Source organism: Podarcis vaucheri (genome assembly GCF_965113315.1).
Source record: "Podarcis vaucheri genome assembly, chromosome: 12".
In the NCBI taxonomy this organism is placed as follows: Eukaryota; Metazoa; Chordata; class Lepidosauria; order Squamata; family Lacertidae; genus Podarcis; species Podarcis vaucheri.
Window position 1 is genome coordinate 19,681,870 of NC_138750.1, and position 17,368 is coordinate 19,699,237.

General features: G+C 43.9%; 1 protein-coding gene across 5 annotated transcripts in view; it reads left to right on the forward strand.

Annotated features, from left to right (window-relative positions):
* Positions 1–16,633, forward strand: part of OSBPL10 (oxysterol binding protein like 10) — a 73,034-nt gene extending 56,401 nt beyond the window's left edge. For 4 of the 5 annotated variants that reach the window (XM_082193378.1, XM_082193379.1, XM_082193380.1 and 1 more), the window contains 5 exons: positions 5,616–6,093; positions 10,533–10,719; positions 11,863–12,045; positions 13,938–14,091; positions 16,524–16,633. In XM_082193378.1, the coding sequence (XP_082049504.1) occupies positions 5,616–6,093; positions 10,533–10,719; positions 11,863–12,045; positions 13,938–14,091; positions 16,524–16,568 (1,047 nt within the window). In that variant the 3' untranslated portion in view covers positions 16,569–16,633. Of the gene's footprint in view, positions 1–5,615; positions 6,094–10,532; positions 10,720–11,862; positions 12,046–13,937; positions 14,092–16,523 lie in introns of those variants that run through there. The other variant, XM_082193382.1, reaches the window with a different exon arrangement.
* Positions 16,634–17,368: the final 735 nt, after the last annotated feature.

Consider the following 17,368-nt stretch of genomic DNA (forward strand, 5'->3'; position numbering starts at 1 on the left):
AGAGAAGAGACAATATTGGACAGAAAATGGGGTTAGAGAGGGAAACCTCTAGCATCTATATTCTCATCTGTTCAAAAGCACTGAAACTAAATTTCACTTTCTTTACACATCAGTAATCAGGTCCATTTGGGTTCATTCTGCACCCTAATTGATCTTTGGAGATTATTATTTTTTTTGGACCCTAATCATTTAGTAAATATAGCAGAGTTCAGAGCGTTAAAGCTCATCGTGTGATATCTGTGTTGATTTTCGTCACTGCGCTGTTGAATTCTAGGCTTTGCACAGTTTTGTCTAAGCATACCCACTTCGTATCAAATTGTGCAATGACTGCTGTAATCTTGGCCAAGGGAAGGAAGTCTGCAGTTTTGAAATGCAGCCTTCCATCTCCCAGTGGCAGTGGGGGACTGGAAGCGAGGTGTACTTCGCGTCTTCCCGTCAGCAGTGGCGACAACTGTGATGAGACAGGGAGCATGGGAAGCCTTGTCTAGGTCACTCATCTGCTCATTTGCTTTGTCTTCTCTCTCGCGTGGGGCTTTCCACTTGAATGTGTCTCCTAGTTCTTTAACAATCCAAAACAAAAATTAAACGCAATGCAAAATGCTGCCCGGTTGGTGGTGGTACAATTCTCAGTTGCAGGTGAGTTATGGAAAGGTATCTACCATGAGCTAGTCAATGAGGAGGGGTTTTTATTGGGACAGGTAAAAGGAGTCCATTCTCCTTTGGTTGCTAGGTGTGCCCTGCATCTGTTTACCAAACAAGTTCCTTGTTTATCAAGATCCTTGAGCTCTTATGATTAAGGGCAGTACAGTGGTACCTCGGGTTACAGATGCTTCAGGTTACAGACTCCGCTAACCCAGAAATAGTACCTTGGGTTAAGAACTTTGCTTCAGGATAAGAACAGAAATCACACGGCGGCAGCGGGAGGCCCCATTAGCTAAAGTGGTACCTCAGGTTAAGAATGGACCTCCAGAATGAATTAAGTTCTTAACCAGAGGTACCACTGTATATAAATATAATAAATCACCACCACCTTACAGTTTTGGTAGAGTCCACCTGAATTGGGTCTGGCCCTTCTTTATTTGCTACGCCACTTATATTTTGGGGAGGGAAGCTCTTAACACATTCACCTTGCATTCCTACCCGTGCTTACTCAAATGTAAATCCTATTGTGTATAGTGGTGTTTAGGACTGCGGTCTTGGCATCAGATAATAGCCTGCTTTATATTCTGGGATTTTCTAATAGCTAAACTCAACTATGGGATTTGTTCCCGCAAGTTGTTGTGATGACCACCAACTTGAATGGTTTGAAAGGAGATTTGGACAAGCTGATGGAAGATAAGGCTGTCTTCTACCTTTCGCAAGCAGCATGCCCTTTAATATCATTGGGGGACGATCACAAGTGGGGAGGGAGCTGTTGTGCCCGTGACCCGTGGTTTCTCACAAGCAACTGGTTGGCCACTGTGGGAGCAGAACCAAATGGAACCGGGCTGTTCTTGCTATCATTCATCCTTCTTTACCTTGCTTGTACAGTGGTACCTCCGGTTAAGTACTTAATTCGTTCCGGAGGTCCGTTCTTAACCTGAAACTGTTCTTAACTTGAAGCACCACTTTAGCTAATGGGGCCTCCTGCTGCTGCCGCGCCACCAAAGCACGATTTCTGTTCTCATCCTGAAGCAAAGTTCTTAACCCGAGGTACTATTTCTGGGTTAGCGGAGTCTGTAACCTGAAGCGTCTGTAACCTGAAGCATATGTAACCCGAGGTCCCACTGTATTATGAAAAAGTGGTTATATTTTAAAGATCAAAAGCTCTGTTTGTGTCAGGCCTTACTTTTCCCCTTAAATGCATCACCTCTGGGTATCCTGATAGTCACAGGAGCATGCCAGGTCAGTCATCACACAGTTCAAAGATGGAACGAACTCTTGATTAGCAAAAACACGACCCCTACAGGCTTGGTTGGGTGTCAGGCCTAATGGGCAGAACAGCTCATTCCCCATGGTCTTCCCCCACGAAAATCAGTTGCTGAGCCGGAAAGTCCTCGCCTCCTCAACCGGACGTTTCCCAAGTAATCGGAGACTGCGCTTTTCATAGCAGGAGGGTGAGACACCTGTGCCTCTGACTCTTGGCCTCCCCCCTCCCACTCACTTGCTTCAGCTTCTGCCTCTGATTTTGGACTTCTCTCTGTCACAGACTCTCCCTGCTCACTAAGCCCTGTTAGCTCTTCAGCTTCTGACACTTCCTCTCCCCAGGCTTCTCCCTCTTCTCCTCTGACCGCTCGCTGTTGTCCTACCACCACTCTGAGTCTTCTTCCCTTGGGGGTTCCCCAGCTGCTTCCTCCCACCATTCTTCTGCGTCCAACCAGCCCGTAACACTGATGTGATGTGAGATTAATAGCTTTTAGTTATTACAGAAGAGGTGCCACTTTTTAAATAAAAAACTTGCTGTTTTACTTGTATAAACCACCTTTTATGTAACCTAAATGCTGGTACCTGCAATCTCAGGATCTTTTCCTTATTAAACTTGAAATTGCAACGTGGGTGCAGATTTGGCCAGAGAGCTCCTCTGCAGAAAACTTAATGGCATTTTGCTCCTGACGGACTTGCTCATTATGTAAGCTCGTATGCTCTTCCAAAAGTAGGATCACTTTGCATGCACCCCCCCCTGCCCAGTAAATAAAGATTGTTGGTAGTGGCCCCTAGACACATGCAATTTTGACTCCGTTCTCTCTGTAAGTCAATATTAGCCCTGAGTGTTGCACAGGTGTTAAAGAGGAATGTAGCCGAGTTTCCTTTTGAAAGGGCTTTATTACGCTGGCAGCCTTCCCAAATTCAAGCATCGCTGGTGGGGTGGGGAGGGCCAGTTCTGTATTGGATTTGCAGATGACTTTTCTGTCTGCCTAAATCGGCCTGCAGCAAACTTTTTGAAGCTTCCTTGTTCCTTAGCCTTTTCAGTGCAACAAATATTGCATCTATTGTTGTTGAAAATAAAAATACACAGCTATTCTTGCAGCATGCTTACAGCTGCTATTTCTGTCTGTTAATAGACAGAACAGTTTTGCAAACAGTATCATCAATCACACACATGGCCGTTGGGTAGTCAGATCAGTCCGGCAATGCTGGGCATTATTCCAGAGCTGGTGCTTATGCTCCTTTCTCTCCCCAGCTATTACTATTCTATTTTCACGGGCAGCCCTGCCAAATCCCAGGCGTCTGCTTACCAGAAATTGATATTGTAGATGTGCAGATTCTCTCCCTCCCGCCCTGGCCACATGCTGCTTCTTGTCTCCATGTTGCATCTGGCCTGGAAGTCTACAAAATAGCATTGTTATACACTGTGTGTGTGTGTGTGTGTGTGTGTGTGTGTGTTAGAATAGGGAATTATTTGGGTAGATTTTACCTCTTAAAGGTAAAGGGACCCCTGACCGTTAGGTCCAGTCGCGGATGACTCTGGGGTTGCAGCACTCACCTTGCTTTACTGGCCGAGGGAGTCAGCGTGAAGCTTCCAGGTCATGTGGCCAGCATGACTAAGCCGCTTCTGGCGAACCAGAGCAGCGCACGGAAACGCCGTTTACCTTCCTGCCAGAGTGGTACCTATTTATCTACTTGCACTTTGACGTGCTTTCGAACTGCCAGGTTGGCAGGAGCAGGGACTGAGCAACGGGAGCTCACCCCGTCGCGGGGATTCGAACCGCCGACCTTCTGATCAGCAAGCCCTAGGCTCTGTGGTTTAGACCACAGTGCCACCCACCACTTCTTAGGTTGTGCTAATATTCACTGATCGAATGACACATGTTGGCTTCAATAGTGCTTCAGTAACCTTCTAAACCTATTTATCCAGAGACAACAGCAGAGTGAGCAGGAAAAATGGGTGGCACTATGAATAATGACAGCACTATATCAGCAGGTCTCTGAAAAGGAGATTATTTGTAAAGACGAATATTTGTATGCATGCTTAGACCATGTGCAGCTGTGACGCATAACTGTGGTTTAGGTATACAGATCAAGCTGCTGGGTTGCATGCTTTTTCCCTTCTGTCCCTTCTCTCATGCACATAAATCCCTTCTCTTCTCCTGGCTCTTTTGTACCATTGCTTTGGATTAGAAATTGCTAATTATAATTAGTGCCATTCTTAAAACTCCAGAGTCACGCTGTAAATCCTGAAGCTTGGCTGAGGATGGGGGTAGAGTAACTTGGTTCCCATGTTCCTACAGACTGCTCCATATGTCTCAACCCTGAATTAGTGTCTTTATGGCTAGTGCAGATGTAAGAATGGCAAATCATGATAACGTGTTTTGAGAAGGCAGAAGCAAACATCTAGTTATTTTCACCATTGTTGGCTTTGGCCCCGTGGAGACGTAGGTTCAGATTAATGCTGAACCATAAAGACGCAGAGAGAGTAACTGAGAACTCTGTGTTTCCATCTGTGCAGTTGAAATATTAATGTGGACAGGTTTGTTGTAAGGTCCGGATCAATCAAATAAGGTGCCCTGCGCTGCATATTAAAGTGCAGTGGAAGTTGTACTACTGGCAATGTGGACTGAATGAAAATCTTCTCCATCTCTACTTTTGTAACATCCCTAAAGGAGAATATTGCACGCTTCCACTAGCAGTCCCTGTATATGATGATGTGGCCATATCACGCTTTAAAGACCCAGTTGTTTAAAACATTGCTTTTACCTAGGACCGGTTGTGCCATTGCTAGCTTTGGTGCTTTTTAAAGCGTTTGATTTAAATTTAGTGTTGTACTCTGGGCTTAATGTTTTTTAAATGGTTCATTCTGGTTCCTTGGCATAGAATTGCTCATCGTTACGGCGATTTGCATGTTGTAAGCCACCTAGAGAGGGTCTGACCTGGAAAGACAGCCTATAAATACTCTCAAAAAGAAATAACGCCAATCCTCAACTGGCAGAGACAAAATTAAGGTGGGATCAGAAACTTTCTGCTGGATGAAGCCCCATGTCAGTTTTGGAGAGGCATTAAGAGCGCCATCATTACAAAACACCTGCTCTTTGGCACAGCTGAAGCATTACATGCCAAGACTAGAGAGCGGTGGAAAATTAATGTGAAACAGTGTGTGCTTATAATCAGGTTTGTTTTTCTTACGAGTGGAATCCTGGGCAACACTTTTGCCTCGCTCTGATTTGAAATGTGTCAGAACTACCGGTGTCCAGATACAGATTTCTTTGTGCCACCCACATCCAGCCTGCCAGCTGCCAAAGTTGGCACGTCGCTAGTAGAACTCAATTAACTTGAACCAAACTGATGTACCACTTTCTGTAAACAAGGAACTCTGTCAGGGAACAATTGGCTCACTTATTAGCTAAGCAGAGCAAGACAACGAAAGAGTCCAGGCAGTTTGAATAGCGTGACCTTGTGAGGCCACCGAGGACTCTGGCGAAATAGATAGTGACTTGTAGAATTGACCAAAGCAATGAGTGTTGCCTTCATTCATTATTTGCACTTCTCAGTCCTCAGAGCGAGCTCTCTGGCAGTGCGAGGAAAAAAGCACGTTTATTTTGGCACAGGAAGTTTTGCAGCTGCCTTAACTGTTTATTCCTCCCTGTTGCAGTCATGGAAAAAATATATGATTATTTGCTTTTCCCCTGCACTCGATACAGGTAGTTCTTCCAACCTTTATTTTGGAGAAGAGGTCGCTGCTGGAGATGTACGCAAACTTCCTGGCCCACCCCGACCTGTTCTTGACAGTTTCATCCGGTAGCACCCCTGAGGAAAGAATAATTTACTTTGTGGAGTATTACTTAACAGCCTTTCACGAAGGCCGGAAAGGAGCCGTTGCCAAGAAGCCCTACAACCCAATTATTGGAGAAACTTTCCATTGTTCTTGGGATGTGCCTAAAGACAAAGTGAAGGAGACGAGAACTAACTCTCCCTCTCCAAGCCCCAAGGGCAAGGCGCCGTCGCCACCACCACCAGAAAACTACAAGCTGCGGTTTGTAGCTGAACAGGTATCCCATCACCCACCAGTCTCCTGCTTTTACTGTGAGTGCAAGGAGAAGAAGATGTGCGCGAATGTTCATGTATGGACCAAAAGCAAGTTCATGGGGATGTCTATAGGTGTTTCTATGGTAGGTGAAGGTAAGACATACCACAAAGATACAATATATATTACAGCAGGTTTGCTTATCGCACAGGATTTTAGGAAGCATTGAAGAGAAGTCCCTCACCCCTCAAAACAAACAAACAAACCCTGAAATCTACCATACTCCATTAAGAAACATAGGTAAGGGGACCCCTGACCATTAGGTCCAGTCATGGCCGACTCTGGGGTTGCGGCACTTATCTCGCTTTATTGGCCGAGGGAGACGGCGTACAGCTTCTGGGTCATGTGGCCAGCATGACTAAGCCGCTTCTAGCGAACCAGAGCAGTGCACAGAAATGCCGTTTACCTTCCCGCCAGAGCAGTACCTATTTATCTACTTGCACTTTGACATGCTTTCGAACTGCTAGGTTGGCAGGAGCAGGGACCGAGCAACGGGAGCTCACCCCGTCACGGGGATTCGAACCGCCGACCTTCTGATCAGCAAGTCCTAGGCTCTGTCCTTTAACCCACAGCCCCACCTGCACCCCCTTTAAGAATACTTCTGAGTAATAGTAGCAAAGCACTTTATGTACTTTTCAGCCTCTGGACACTAAAATGAAACTAGTGGAAATGTCCCGTATATAAGCTTTTCACGAGTCCCAACAATTTAGCATGTGGTCACAGAATCATAGAATTGTATAGCTGAAAGGGACCACGAGGGTCATCTAGTCCAACCCCCTGCAATTCAGGAATCTTTTGCCCCATGTGGGGCTCAAACCCACAACCTTGAGATTAAGAGTCTCATGCTCCAGCAACCAAGCTATATCTCTGGATCTTCATATTCCTCCCCAACTGACTTACTGTATTGGCCTGAATATAAGCCGCACTCCCCCCCCACAAATTCCGACCGTGAAAAGTTAAAGTGTGGCTTAAATTTGCCACCTTCCAAAAATGGGCTTTTACGATAGCGCTGCTGAAACAGACATGCGGTAAAACGGAACAAAAAATGTTTTATTGCCAATTTGCGAGCTTGAGACTGTTGTGCAATTAATTCTAATGTCATTCATTGCTTTCCCCGTATTTTACAGTGCAGTATTGATTTTTTGTTTGCATTTATGGTGCTACGAACAGGTGTTTAACCCACTTACAGGTCCTCTATAGTACCTGTACGATTTTCTTCTACATTTTCTGTTTACATGTATGAGTTCCTGCAGAATTGTAGCAATTGAATAGCAATTTGCGATTTTAGCGGATGTACGGTAACTTTTGCCGGCTTGCCAGATCAAAGGCTTAAATTGTCTTGGAGTTACAATTCTACCAACTGCAGCGATTTTCAGCCTGTAACCTAATTTTAAGGGAGTGGCTTATATTTGGGTATTGTCCTTTTTCCTCCCTGCCACTCTTGAATTTTAAAGGTGCAGCTTATTTGCTATTGCGGCTTATATTCAGGCCAATACGGTACGTACCCTAGGCTTTGCAACACACCTTGGCTGTGATAAAATGCCACATTCCTGGCTTTGATTTTTCATATATTTCTTTCAAATGCATATTAAACATATTACAATATTAGTAAATATGGCATACTCCGACTTACCTGTTAAAAGCACATAGCGCAAATATACTAATGGAACGATAACACAAGTTGTAAATCACTGCTTCTCATTTTTGGTTCTTGGCAGACATAATAGCCTAGGAATACGTCCCAAGCTTTGGGTCGTAACATGGTTTTGAACTTTGGTTCCTGCTCACTGTGTATTACTTCTTACAGTACAGTTGTCTTTGCTCAGTCTCGTCTTAAGAATTGTGGGCCTTTTCTCGCCTCTCCTATCTGATGCCATTCAGATGTTAAAGGGACCCCTGACCATTAGGTCCAGTCGTGACCGACTCTGGGGTTGCGGCGCTCATCTTGCTTTATTGGCCGAGGGAGCCAGCGTACAGCTTCCGGGTCGTGTGGCCAGCATGACTAAGCCGCTTCTGGCGAACCAGAGCAGTGCACGGAAACACCATTTACCTTCCCGCCAGAGCGGTACCTATTTATCTACTTGCACTTTGACGTGCTTTCAAACTGCTAGGTTGGCAGGAGCAGGGACCAAGCAACGGGAGCTCACCCTGTTGCAGGTATTCGAACTGCTGACCTTCTGATCAGCAAGTCCTAGGCTCTGTGGTTTAACCAACAGCGCCACCCGCGTCCCAATTCAGATGTTGCTGAACCACAGTTACCGTAATTCCTGACCCTTAATGGTTTTGGCTGGGGTTGATGGGAGCTGGAATTCAACAATATTTGGAGAGAAATACACTGGAGAAGACTGATATAAAGAATGTTGGAATAATGAGTTGATCTGCAACTGCTTCCAGGCCAAGACTACTTTGTGGTCTGCCAAAAAGGAAAAAACACACACAAAACATGCTGATTGGAAGTTAGTATACGAGAGATTCTTTATGGCAAGCCTCCCCAAGTTGAGAAATTAATTTCACGCTGGGAAGTATGAATTTTCTCATCTCTTCTCTCCTTGGGAACGTGTGAAAGAAGCCTTCATTTTGAATTCAGAGGGAAAGCCCTCATGTGTCCAATCCTTATTTGCTAGGATAGCAGTGTATACAGTTAGACTGTCAGAATCTTAAGCTCATTGGAAACAAGCAGTTTGGAATAAATTATTAGTGTCTTCCCAGGTGGTATCAGTCTCTCTGCTTGCTTATAGGTGGGGAGTGATCATGCTTCTATTCTGCACAACTTTTAACGGTTTTTAATATGTGAAAGTTTGATTCCGTTCCTCCTGGTTGTAAGAAGCTTCCTGCTTTGTTCTTAATCTGGGTTTGTTGAATTTTGGTTTTAATGTTTGCATGCAGCTTTTTTTTTGGGGGGGGCGTCCCTGTTAGGATTGAAGGGAAATACTCATGTGATGATGGCGTTCCATCATATGACTATGTGCGTCATTCACTGTGCTGCTCACAGTTATTTTCGTTCTGCAAATCAGTGTAGCTGCTGGTTGTCGTAAGTGACTGAAGTTGTGGCCTAAGAGAGTACCATGTGATTGAAAAATAAGAGATGTGCGTGAGGACCCTTCTCTTGTAGGAAACCACTTAAGACTGCTGACGTCTTCCACAACCATTCATTGCATGAATCTGAATAGAATCAAAAGAGAATGTTGATTCTGACTCCTTATGACTTTGTTACCAACTCTTCAATTGGTTTCCCAAACTTAGGTCTCCAGCGGTTTTGGGGACTACAGTTCCCATCATCCCTGACCACTGGTCCTGCTAGCTAGGGATGATGGGAGTTGTAGTCTAAAAACAACTGGCAGACCCATGGTTTTTGACCTACAGCATCACCTTGTGTATTTTATCGATGTGACCTGCAGAAAACATGTTGCTCAAAAGTATGGGGTCAAAAGGGGGTGGAAATAATACGTTTAGCAGTATATATAATGGATGCTTGTAGAGAGCTTTCCTTGTCTCACATAAGCAATGACAATAACTTGGAGCTGCTTCAGATTTTCTGCTAGGGAATTTGGAAGAATTTGTTCACATTAAATGCCCAAATCAAGGATCCTGGGACTATATCCCAGAATACATGTCCAGCTCAAATCTGTGTTTTCATTTTTCTGTGTGTGCTGAATGTATTTATCAATTCATACTGTTAGTTCTAGTTAATGGTAACTGATGGTGGATACAGTAGAAGTGTCTCTTGGTTTGACTACTCAAGACTTGAGTCTTGCTTGCAGGTTTCTCCAGAAGGCAGGCATCTGTTTGGACACCATGATGATGATGAGCTAGATTGGGTCTTTGGTGAGATCCAGCAGGCTCCTATTGGGTTTTAAAATATTGTTTTAGGGGAGCCTTGTTAGATGCACTGCCAGGCTACCTGCAGTTGGTATCACTTTGCCATATTAGGCACCTCATATTCAAGACAAAGTAGCACCTGACATTTTGGCTGAATCTAAGCAAATAGGTCATTCTCATGGTGGGACTTCCACTGCGTGTAGGCTGCTTATTCCAAGCTGGCAGGAAGTGGGATAGATACGTTATTTTATCAAATTTTCAGGAGAGCGGCTTTAGAAGTTAGGCACCTTTCTCTTTGGCGGGTGGAATATAACACAACTTTTTTTTTTTAAGCTTGCAGCTATGTTGAGACATAGAGTGGATATGTGGAGACCAGATTGGATTGCTTGAATGGCTTCACCAGTCATGTCTGGTTTTCGTTTTAAATTTTGTAGCCTTTTAAAACCAAATTACCCCAAGAAAAGGAGGATTTTACAAAAGAGCAGTTGCGAAAAGCATCTTATTCTTGGTGGAGATCGTTCCTATTATATCAGTCTTGGTGTTTCTCCTCCCCTTCAAGGAAAATAAAAACAAATAACATTTACTATAAACTATGCTGCTTCTTTTCAGTACCAGGTAAACAGTGATCATCCTTCTGGAAAGAATATTGTCAAATTTTCAGTGCTGAAAAGTATTTCTCTCCATCCCCACCCCCCATTTCTGCCCCCATCCATAGGTATTCTTTATCTGCTGGAACATGGGGAGGAATATGTGTTCACGCTGCCTTGTGCCTATGCTCGCTCCATTCTTACCGTTCCTTGGGTGGAGCTGGGAGGTAAAGTGAGCATTCTCTGTGCCAAGAGTGGCTATTCGGCTACAGTCACATTCCACACCAAGCCTTTCTATGGGGGGAAAGTACACAGGTACTGAAACTGCTCTTTCGCATACTTTTATTTTTCTTTTCTAAAGATTGCTCTGTGGAAAATAAAATAAAATACTAAGACAAACAATATTAACTGCCAAACTGCTTACTGTTTATAATGCTGCAGTTGCTAGTGATTTTATACTACTTTAGAAATGTGCTTTGCAAGCAATGTTCTGTATGCTTTCATAAGAAGAACAACAACATGTGCTCGTATTTGAGGCTGTTCCATTTCCTGCAGCTTTAGGGAACTGAAGGAGACTCCCAGGCACTCAGTGGCTGAAACTTCACAGGGTCTTGAATCCATATCACCATCAGGACTGGGAGATACCTGGTTTTCAACATCGCGATCTATCACTAGCTAAACATCGTGATATACCGATATATCACAGTGTCTGAAATAAGGATGTGGAACTGTGTAGAGGTGAACAGCAGGGCCGGGTGATACCTGTTTTTCCCAGCATCGTGATATAATCACCAAGTATATATCGCAACATATCGCTATATCACAATGTTTGAAATAAGGGGGGAGAGGGTTGGCTGGCTGCACAGTTTTTCCCTGCATCATGATTTTTGCATAGCGCATGCGCACAAACATACATCATGATTTACATTATATTACCAGGTTGAAAATTGTGAGACTGGTATCACGATATGGACTTCAAATTAGTTTTGATATATTGTCCAACCCTAATCACCATATTCTAACTCTGGGTGCTGTGTGAAATGTGAAGAACCAACCACAGGGAAGTAATTCAGGTGAAAAGAAAGGACACTGTGCAAGAACAGGATAGTTCTTTAGTGTGCCCCCTCTTTTTTAAAAAAAATATCCAGACTAAGCTAAGAGCCGCAAAATTGGCAATACATCTGCATAGAGCAATGGTCCCTGGTATTTTGTTTGTAATGGAGACATCAAGTTTATGAGAATGTGGTCAATACATAATGAATGTAGCAACTTGAGTGCTCTCCAGCTCAGAAATGTCTCTGAATTGTTCTTGTTGCGGTTTTTCTAAAAAACAAAATGATTATTCTTGGCCTCCTTTTCTGAGTTTGAGTCCAGTGGAAATATTTGCTGTGCATGCAAGTGATTTCCTTTCTGGACTCACCTGTGTCTTAATCTCCATGTTTTATCATTTTGATGTAGGGTTACAGCTGAGGTGAAGCATAACCCCACCAACACCATAGTGTGTAAAGCACAAGGGGAGTGGAACGGCACGCTGGAGTTCACGTACAGCAACGGAGAAACCAAAATAATCGACACCACCAAGCTACCCATCATCCGCAAGAAGATCAGACCGATAGCAAAACAAGGTCCATTTGAATCAAGGTGAGGATGCTTTTGCAAAACCATCATGACTAGTTGCGCTTAAGAGAAGCAGGAAAAGAAAGGATATATTGAAGCACTTGTCCCTGTTTGTACAGCAGTGTGGAAAGAGCAACATAACTATCTTGCTTCCCTAAGGATGTTTCCAAGTTTTCGGTTTTTTCCAATGACTTGTATGCTGAATCAGCATGCTGACATTCTGCCTGCATGGGGATTCTTCCACCCACTGTGCTAATTGCTGCTGCACAAAGGCTCTTTGGAAACTGCTTTCCTGTAGATGTTATTTTTATTTGTCGAATGTTTATCCCTCTAATATGGAGGGCCCAGAACAAGCAAGAAGAAAAGTCACGTAATACATTGATATCATTGGGAGAAGGGCTGTAGTTTAGGGAAGAGCCATCATAGCTCATTGGCAGAGCATCTCTCTTGTATGCAATGGTCCCAAATTAAAGTCCCGGGATCTTCAGGTAGGGGTGGAATAAACTCCTTGTCTGAAATTCTTGAGAGTTGCTGCCAAGTCAGTGCAGACAAAACAAGAGTTATAGGTAAGCTCAATGACATTTGCACACTCCACCCATGAAAATTTCACAGAGATTTTGTTCCCAAATGTTGCCGCCCTGCACTAATTTTCACATACAATTCCTTTTCTCACTAACTGATGGAGAATGATGGGTAGCCCAGAGAAAAGGGGGGATCGTTCCTGAAGTCTTTTTGACTTCCAAAATGTTCGGAAACCAAAGCACAGCTTCTGATTGGCTACAGCAAGCTCCTGCAGCCAATTGGAAGCCGCAGAAGCCCTGTAGGACGTTCGGCTTCCAAAAAAGTTTGAAAACCGGAACACTTGCTTCCGGTTATCGTTCGGGAGCCAAAAGGTTCGGCAACTAAGCCGTTCAATATCCAAGGTACGACTGTACTTAACACCACGAAAGCTGGTGCTGATATGCCCAAAATGTTGTAGAGGCTGCACCTTCTCAGGCACATACCTCCACATGCCCCAAAATCCAACCTTTCTGGACAGCAGTCCGACAAGAGATACACAAACAAGATTAAGAAGATATGCAAGAGATTAACTAAACAGGTATTAGAACTAACCCCAGAACTGGCCCTACTGAACATCTTTCCAAGATCATAATGACCACTCACATTATACAGAGCTTATAACCCACTTACTCTCAGCGGGCAGAAGCCTCATAGCCAGACAGTGGAGAGACCTGACAGGAGCAAACATGGGCCACTGGTACCAAATTGTATGGGAAACTAGACAAGCTAACCAACAAACAGAAACTGACACAGGGACAAATAGAAGAGGACACCTCTCCCCAAGTATGGCTTCCCTTTATCACATGCACAGCCCAACAAGACGACGACAAGAACCCACTGACAACATATGAATCAATCTGGCTTTCTTGAGCCAACAAATGTAAACAAACCCAAACTGCAACCAGCCACAGACAACCAACCACACCCCGGACCCCCAATCCCTCTTATGACCAAGGAAATGTAACAAGTGAATAGAAATAGAACCTATTCGGTTGACGCCGACACAAAACCCCACATGTACACTATAAAAAAACAATATAGGTTTCACCACCACCCCTCCTCTTCCCCGACTCAACACTAATGCCTCATAACAAATTTAACTGATCTGTAAGAAAGACTGTACAACCCGAAAAAGAGACAAGGCATGTACTTTTGTAAACCAAGAAAATCTTTAATAAAAATTGTTAAAGTAAAAACAAGAAGCTGATTCTAGAGTTGCAGGCTATTCCCTCCTGCTAGGCTTCAATTGTTTTCCACCTGTGGCTAGGAGGTTCCTTTCCATTCCAAAAAGCGGACTGGCAATTTTCTTCATTCTCTTTAATTCCCTTTATGTCCTGGTCTGATCTACTCGACAGGCATCTTTGGCAACACGTTACGAACGCCCTGAGAGAAGGCAACATCAGCGCAGCAACAGACCACAAACAGCTTCTTGAGGAGCGGCAGCGAGTAGAGGAAAGGCAGCGAGCAATTAGCAATACGGTCTGGAAACCAAAATATTTCATCAAAGAGGTAACGAGGCTGCTACTTGAGTGGCAGTCAGCTTTTTATTTTTCCTTTTACAATGTTGTTTAGTCATTTAGTCGTGTCCGACTCTTCGTGACCCCATGGACCAGAGCACGCCAGGCACTCCTGTCTTCCACTGCCTCCCGCAGTTTGGTCAGACTCATGTTGGTAGCTTCAAGAACACTGTCCAACCATCTCGTCCTCTGTCATCCCCTTCTCCTTGTGCCCTCCATCTTTCCCAGCATCAGGGTCTTTTTCCAGGGAGTCTTCTCTTCTCATGAGGTGGCCAAAGTATTGGAGCCTCAGCTTCACGATCTGTCCTTCCAGTGAGCACTCAGGGCTGATTTCCTTAAGAATGGATACATTTGATCTTCTTGCAGTCTCTCAAGAGTCTCCTCCAGCACCATAATTCAAAAGCATAATTCAAAAGCATCAATTCTTTGGCGATCAGCCTTCTTTATGGTCCAGCTCTCACTTCCATACATCACTACTGGGAAAGCCATAGCTTTTACTATACGGACCTTTGTTGGCAAGGTGATGCCTCTGCTTTTTAAGATGCTGTCTAGGTTTGCCATCGCCTTTCTCCCAAGGAGCAGGCGTCTTTTAATTTCGTGACTGCTGTCACCATCTGCAGTGATCATGGAGCCCAAGAAAGTAAAATCTCTCACTGCCTCCATTTCTTCCCCTTCTATTTGCCAGGAGGTGATGGGACCAGTGGTCCCACACCACTGGTCCCATCACCTCCTTTTACAATGGCAATGCATTAAACAACTGTGTTCAGACATCATGCTCAACTAGGGTTAGCAAGACGTGAATGAACCTTGCATCCTCCTGTGTGCTCATGCGTCTCCTTCCCCTCCTCTCTTGTCCTCTCCTCAAAGAGGACTTTATGCCTTTTGGTAACCACAGATTGCTGTGTTGCCTGTACCTGGAACTGAGATTATCGTTAACTTTGGCTAGTTTAAGCAAACCCACTTCAAAAACCATGGGTTGAAACCATGGCTTGCTGGACCTAACCATGGTTAACATGAAGCGCGTATGATATTTACTAAAATAGGGAGTAACTGCCTCTGAATTCCATCAAATCTCTGGCCCCGTGTGGAAGGAGAGGAGGAGAGCATTCAAGCCCTGGAGGCAGTTAGCTTCCTTCACTAAAGGAAGATATCCTTCAGCGTGATATCTGAACACTGCCAGCATTGTTAGGATCACGAGGACCTTTGATTTTTAAGATTTGTCTTAGCCATAGAACATGCCTTGTTGGAAAGTTCTCTGATGTTGACTCACGCAATATAGATAAAGATGGAGGAAAGACAAATGCCCCATTTAGCAACACTGGAGCGAATTTTGACATGCCATTTTTGGATGCCATTTAAAGTTACTTTTCAGGCTATTCTGCTTAATCTTAGTAACCATTAATTCTTATTAAATGCAGGAAGCCGGGAGATGAATAGAATGGGCGAGATGGAACCTATTAGATGCCTTTTACCACAATAAATATTTTATTCAGTTATTTATAGGGAGACTTTTATGGAGTTCTGCACAACTCTATGAAATGTCACGAGCCACTACAAGCTTAAAGCAATAAGCTCAGGGCCAAATGTGTGCATCTTTCTGTCTCTTTTTCCTTTTCCTTTCATTGATTTCCCCCTCAGTTTGATATTTTTCTGTGGTTTGTGGAAGAGCTAATATCTAGAAACAGGATTACTGTTGTCCCCCAATAAGAAGACGGTTTTATTGCAAACCATTTTTCTGGAAGCCAAACAGATTGTCTATTATCTTTTCGTTCAGACAGAACGTTTAGGGCGGGGGTAGGAATCTGTGCCCCTGCCAATGTTTTTGAACTCCAGTCCCCAGCCAGCCTGCTCAGGGATGCAGGGAGTTTTTTAACCCAGCAGCTGAAGGTCTACTTTCCTCCATCCCTGGTTTAAAGTAAGGCTAATAAATGAGTAGCTTTGGCCACGAGGTGCAGTTAGCCTTGCAGACAGAAAACAAGAGGAGCTGAGATAACATTCTCTGGTGAATATATTCCCTGTTAGAGACACCCCAGTAGGAAAATTGCCCTGCCACTGAGATAAAACAAGGCAGACTGCTGTATTAAGCAGCAGTTACAAGTTTGTAAGTGCACCTTATCCACAGGGGAATCTTTCTTTAAATCTTTCTCTGTTGTAGATCCAGCTTCACAGAGGCAAGCTCCCTTAGTCTGTGAAGTGGCTTGCTTCCTCAGGAGTGGAGCTATATTGCAGAGAGGCTATCCGAGGAAATGTTTTCTGTGTGGATGGCGCTCTTATGGCCAGATTAATTGTGACTTTGGGATCACGACTCAGAAAATGCAAGCTTTGCAGAAGCTGTGCTGGACTTTGCAGAGTAGTTAACTTTTTGAAAATTTGTTGTACGGCACTAAAGTGAGACTGACTTGCAATTTCTGTGATTCTTTACAGGGTGAAGGGTGGATATACTTTGATCCCCTCTGGAAGACTCATTGATAATCAACTCTCCTGGACTCGAAAGGAGCCCATTTTCTAAGGCATTAAAAGATGCACTTTTTAAATTTCAGGTGTGATCTTAGTCTTGCTATAAAAGCTGCATACTGTGAATTATGCAGCTCAAAACAGCTAAAAGCTCAAGTTTATTGAAGAGCCATTTCCTGTTCATATTAGATATATGCACTTACAGTGTATTGATATATAGACGTCTATTATAGAAACCCCCCCCCCCCAAAAAAATACACGATGATTAAAACACAGTTCTTTTGCACTCAAGTCACAATGTCCATCACACTGCTTGCAGGATCAGCCTTCGTATTGGTAATTGACACTTTTAGTATTATTATTATTATTAGCTGAGATTTTCAATTTTTCACATTGCCAAAAAAAGAAAGAAAAGAAGAATAAAAAAGGTTTTGCACTTAAGGCCACTTGACACTGACAGCAGTTTCATGGTCAAGCCTGTGGCTGAAACAACTCGCTTTGTCTGACACAAGAAAATTTCCTTTGTGCATCCATACAATAGAATGCTTCTGTCGGTGATTCACTCTCAAGCACTCACTTCTTGGCATCTTGTAGGAAGACAGGAATACCTAAGCAGCCTTGTTCATCTGTTGCCCTCATCTTTTCAACTGTATGCTATGCGCGCCCATTGTCATTCTTTTGAAGACCCAGATCTCCTTGGTGAGTCCCTTGCCAGCTGATGCAGCAGAGACTTCTGTTATACCATGCTTTATAGAGCAGGCTTCCTCCACTTCAGCCCTCCAGATGTTTTTTGGCCTACAACTCCCATGATCCCT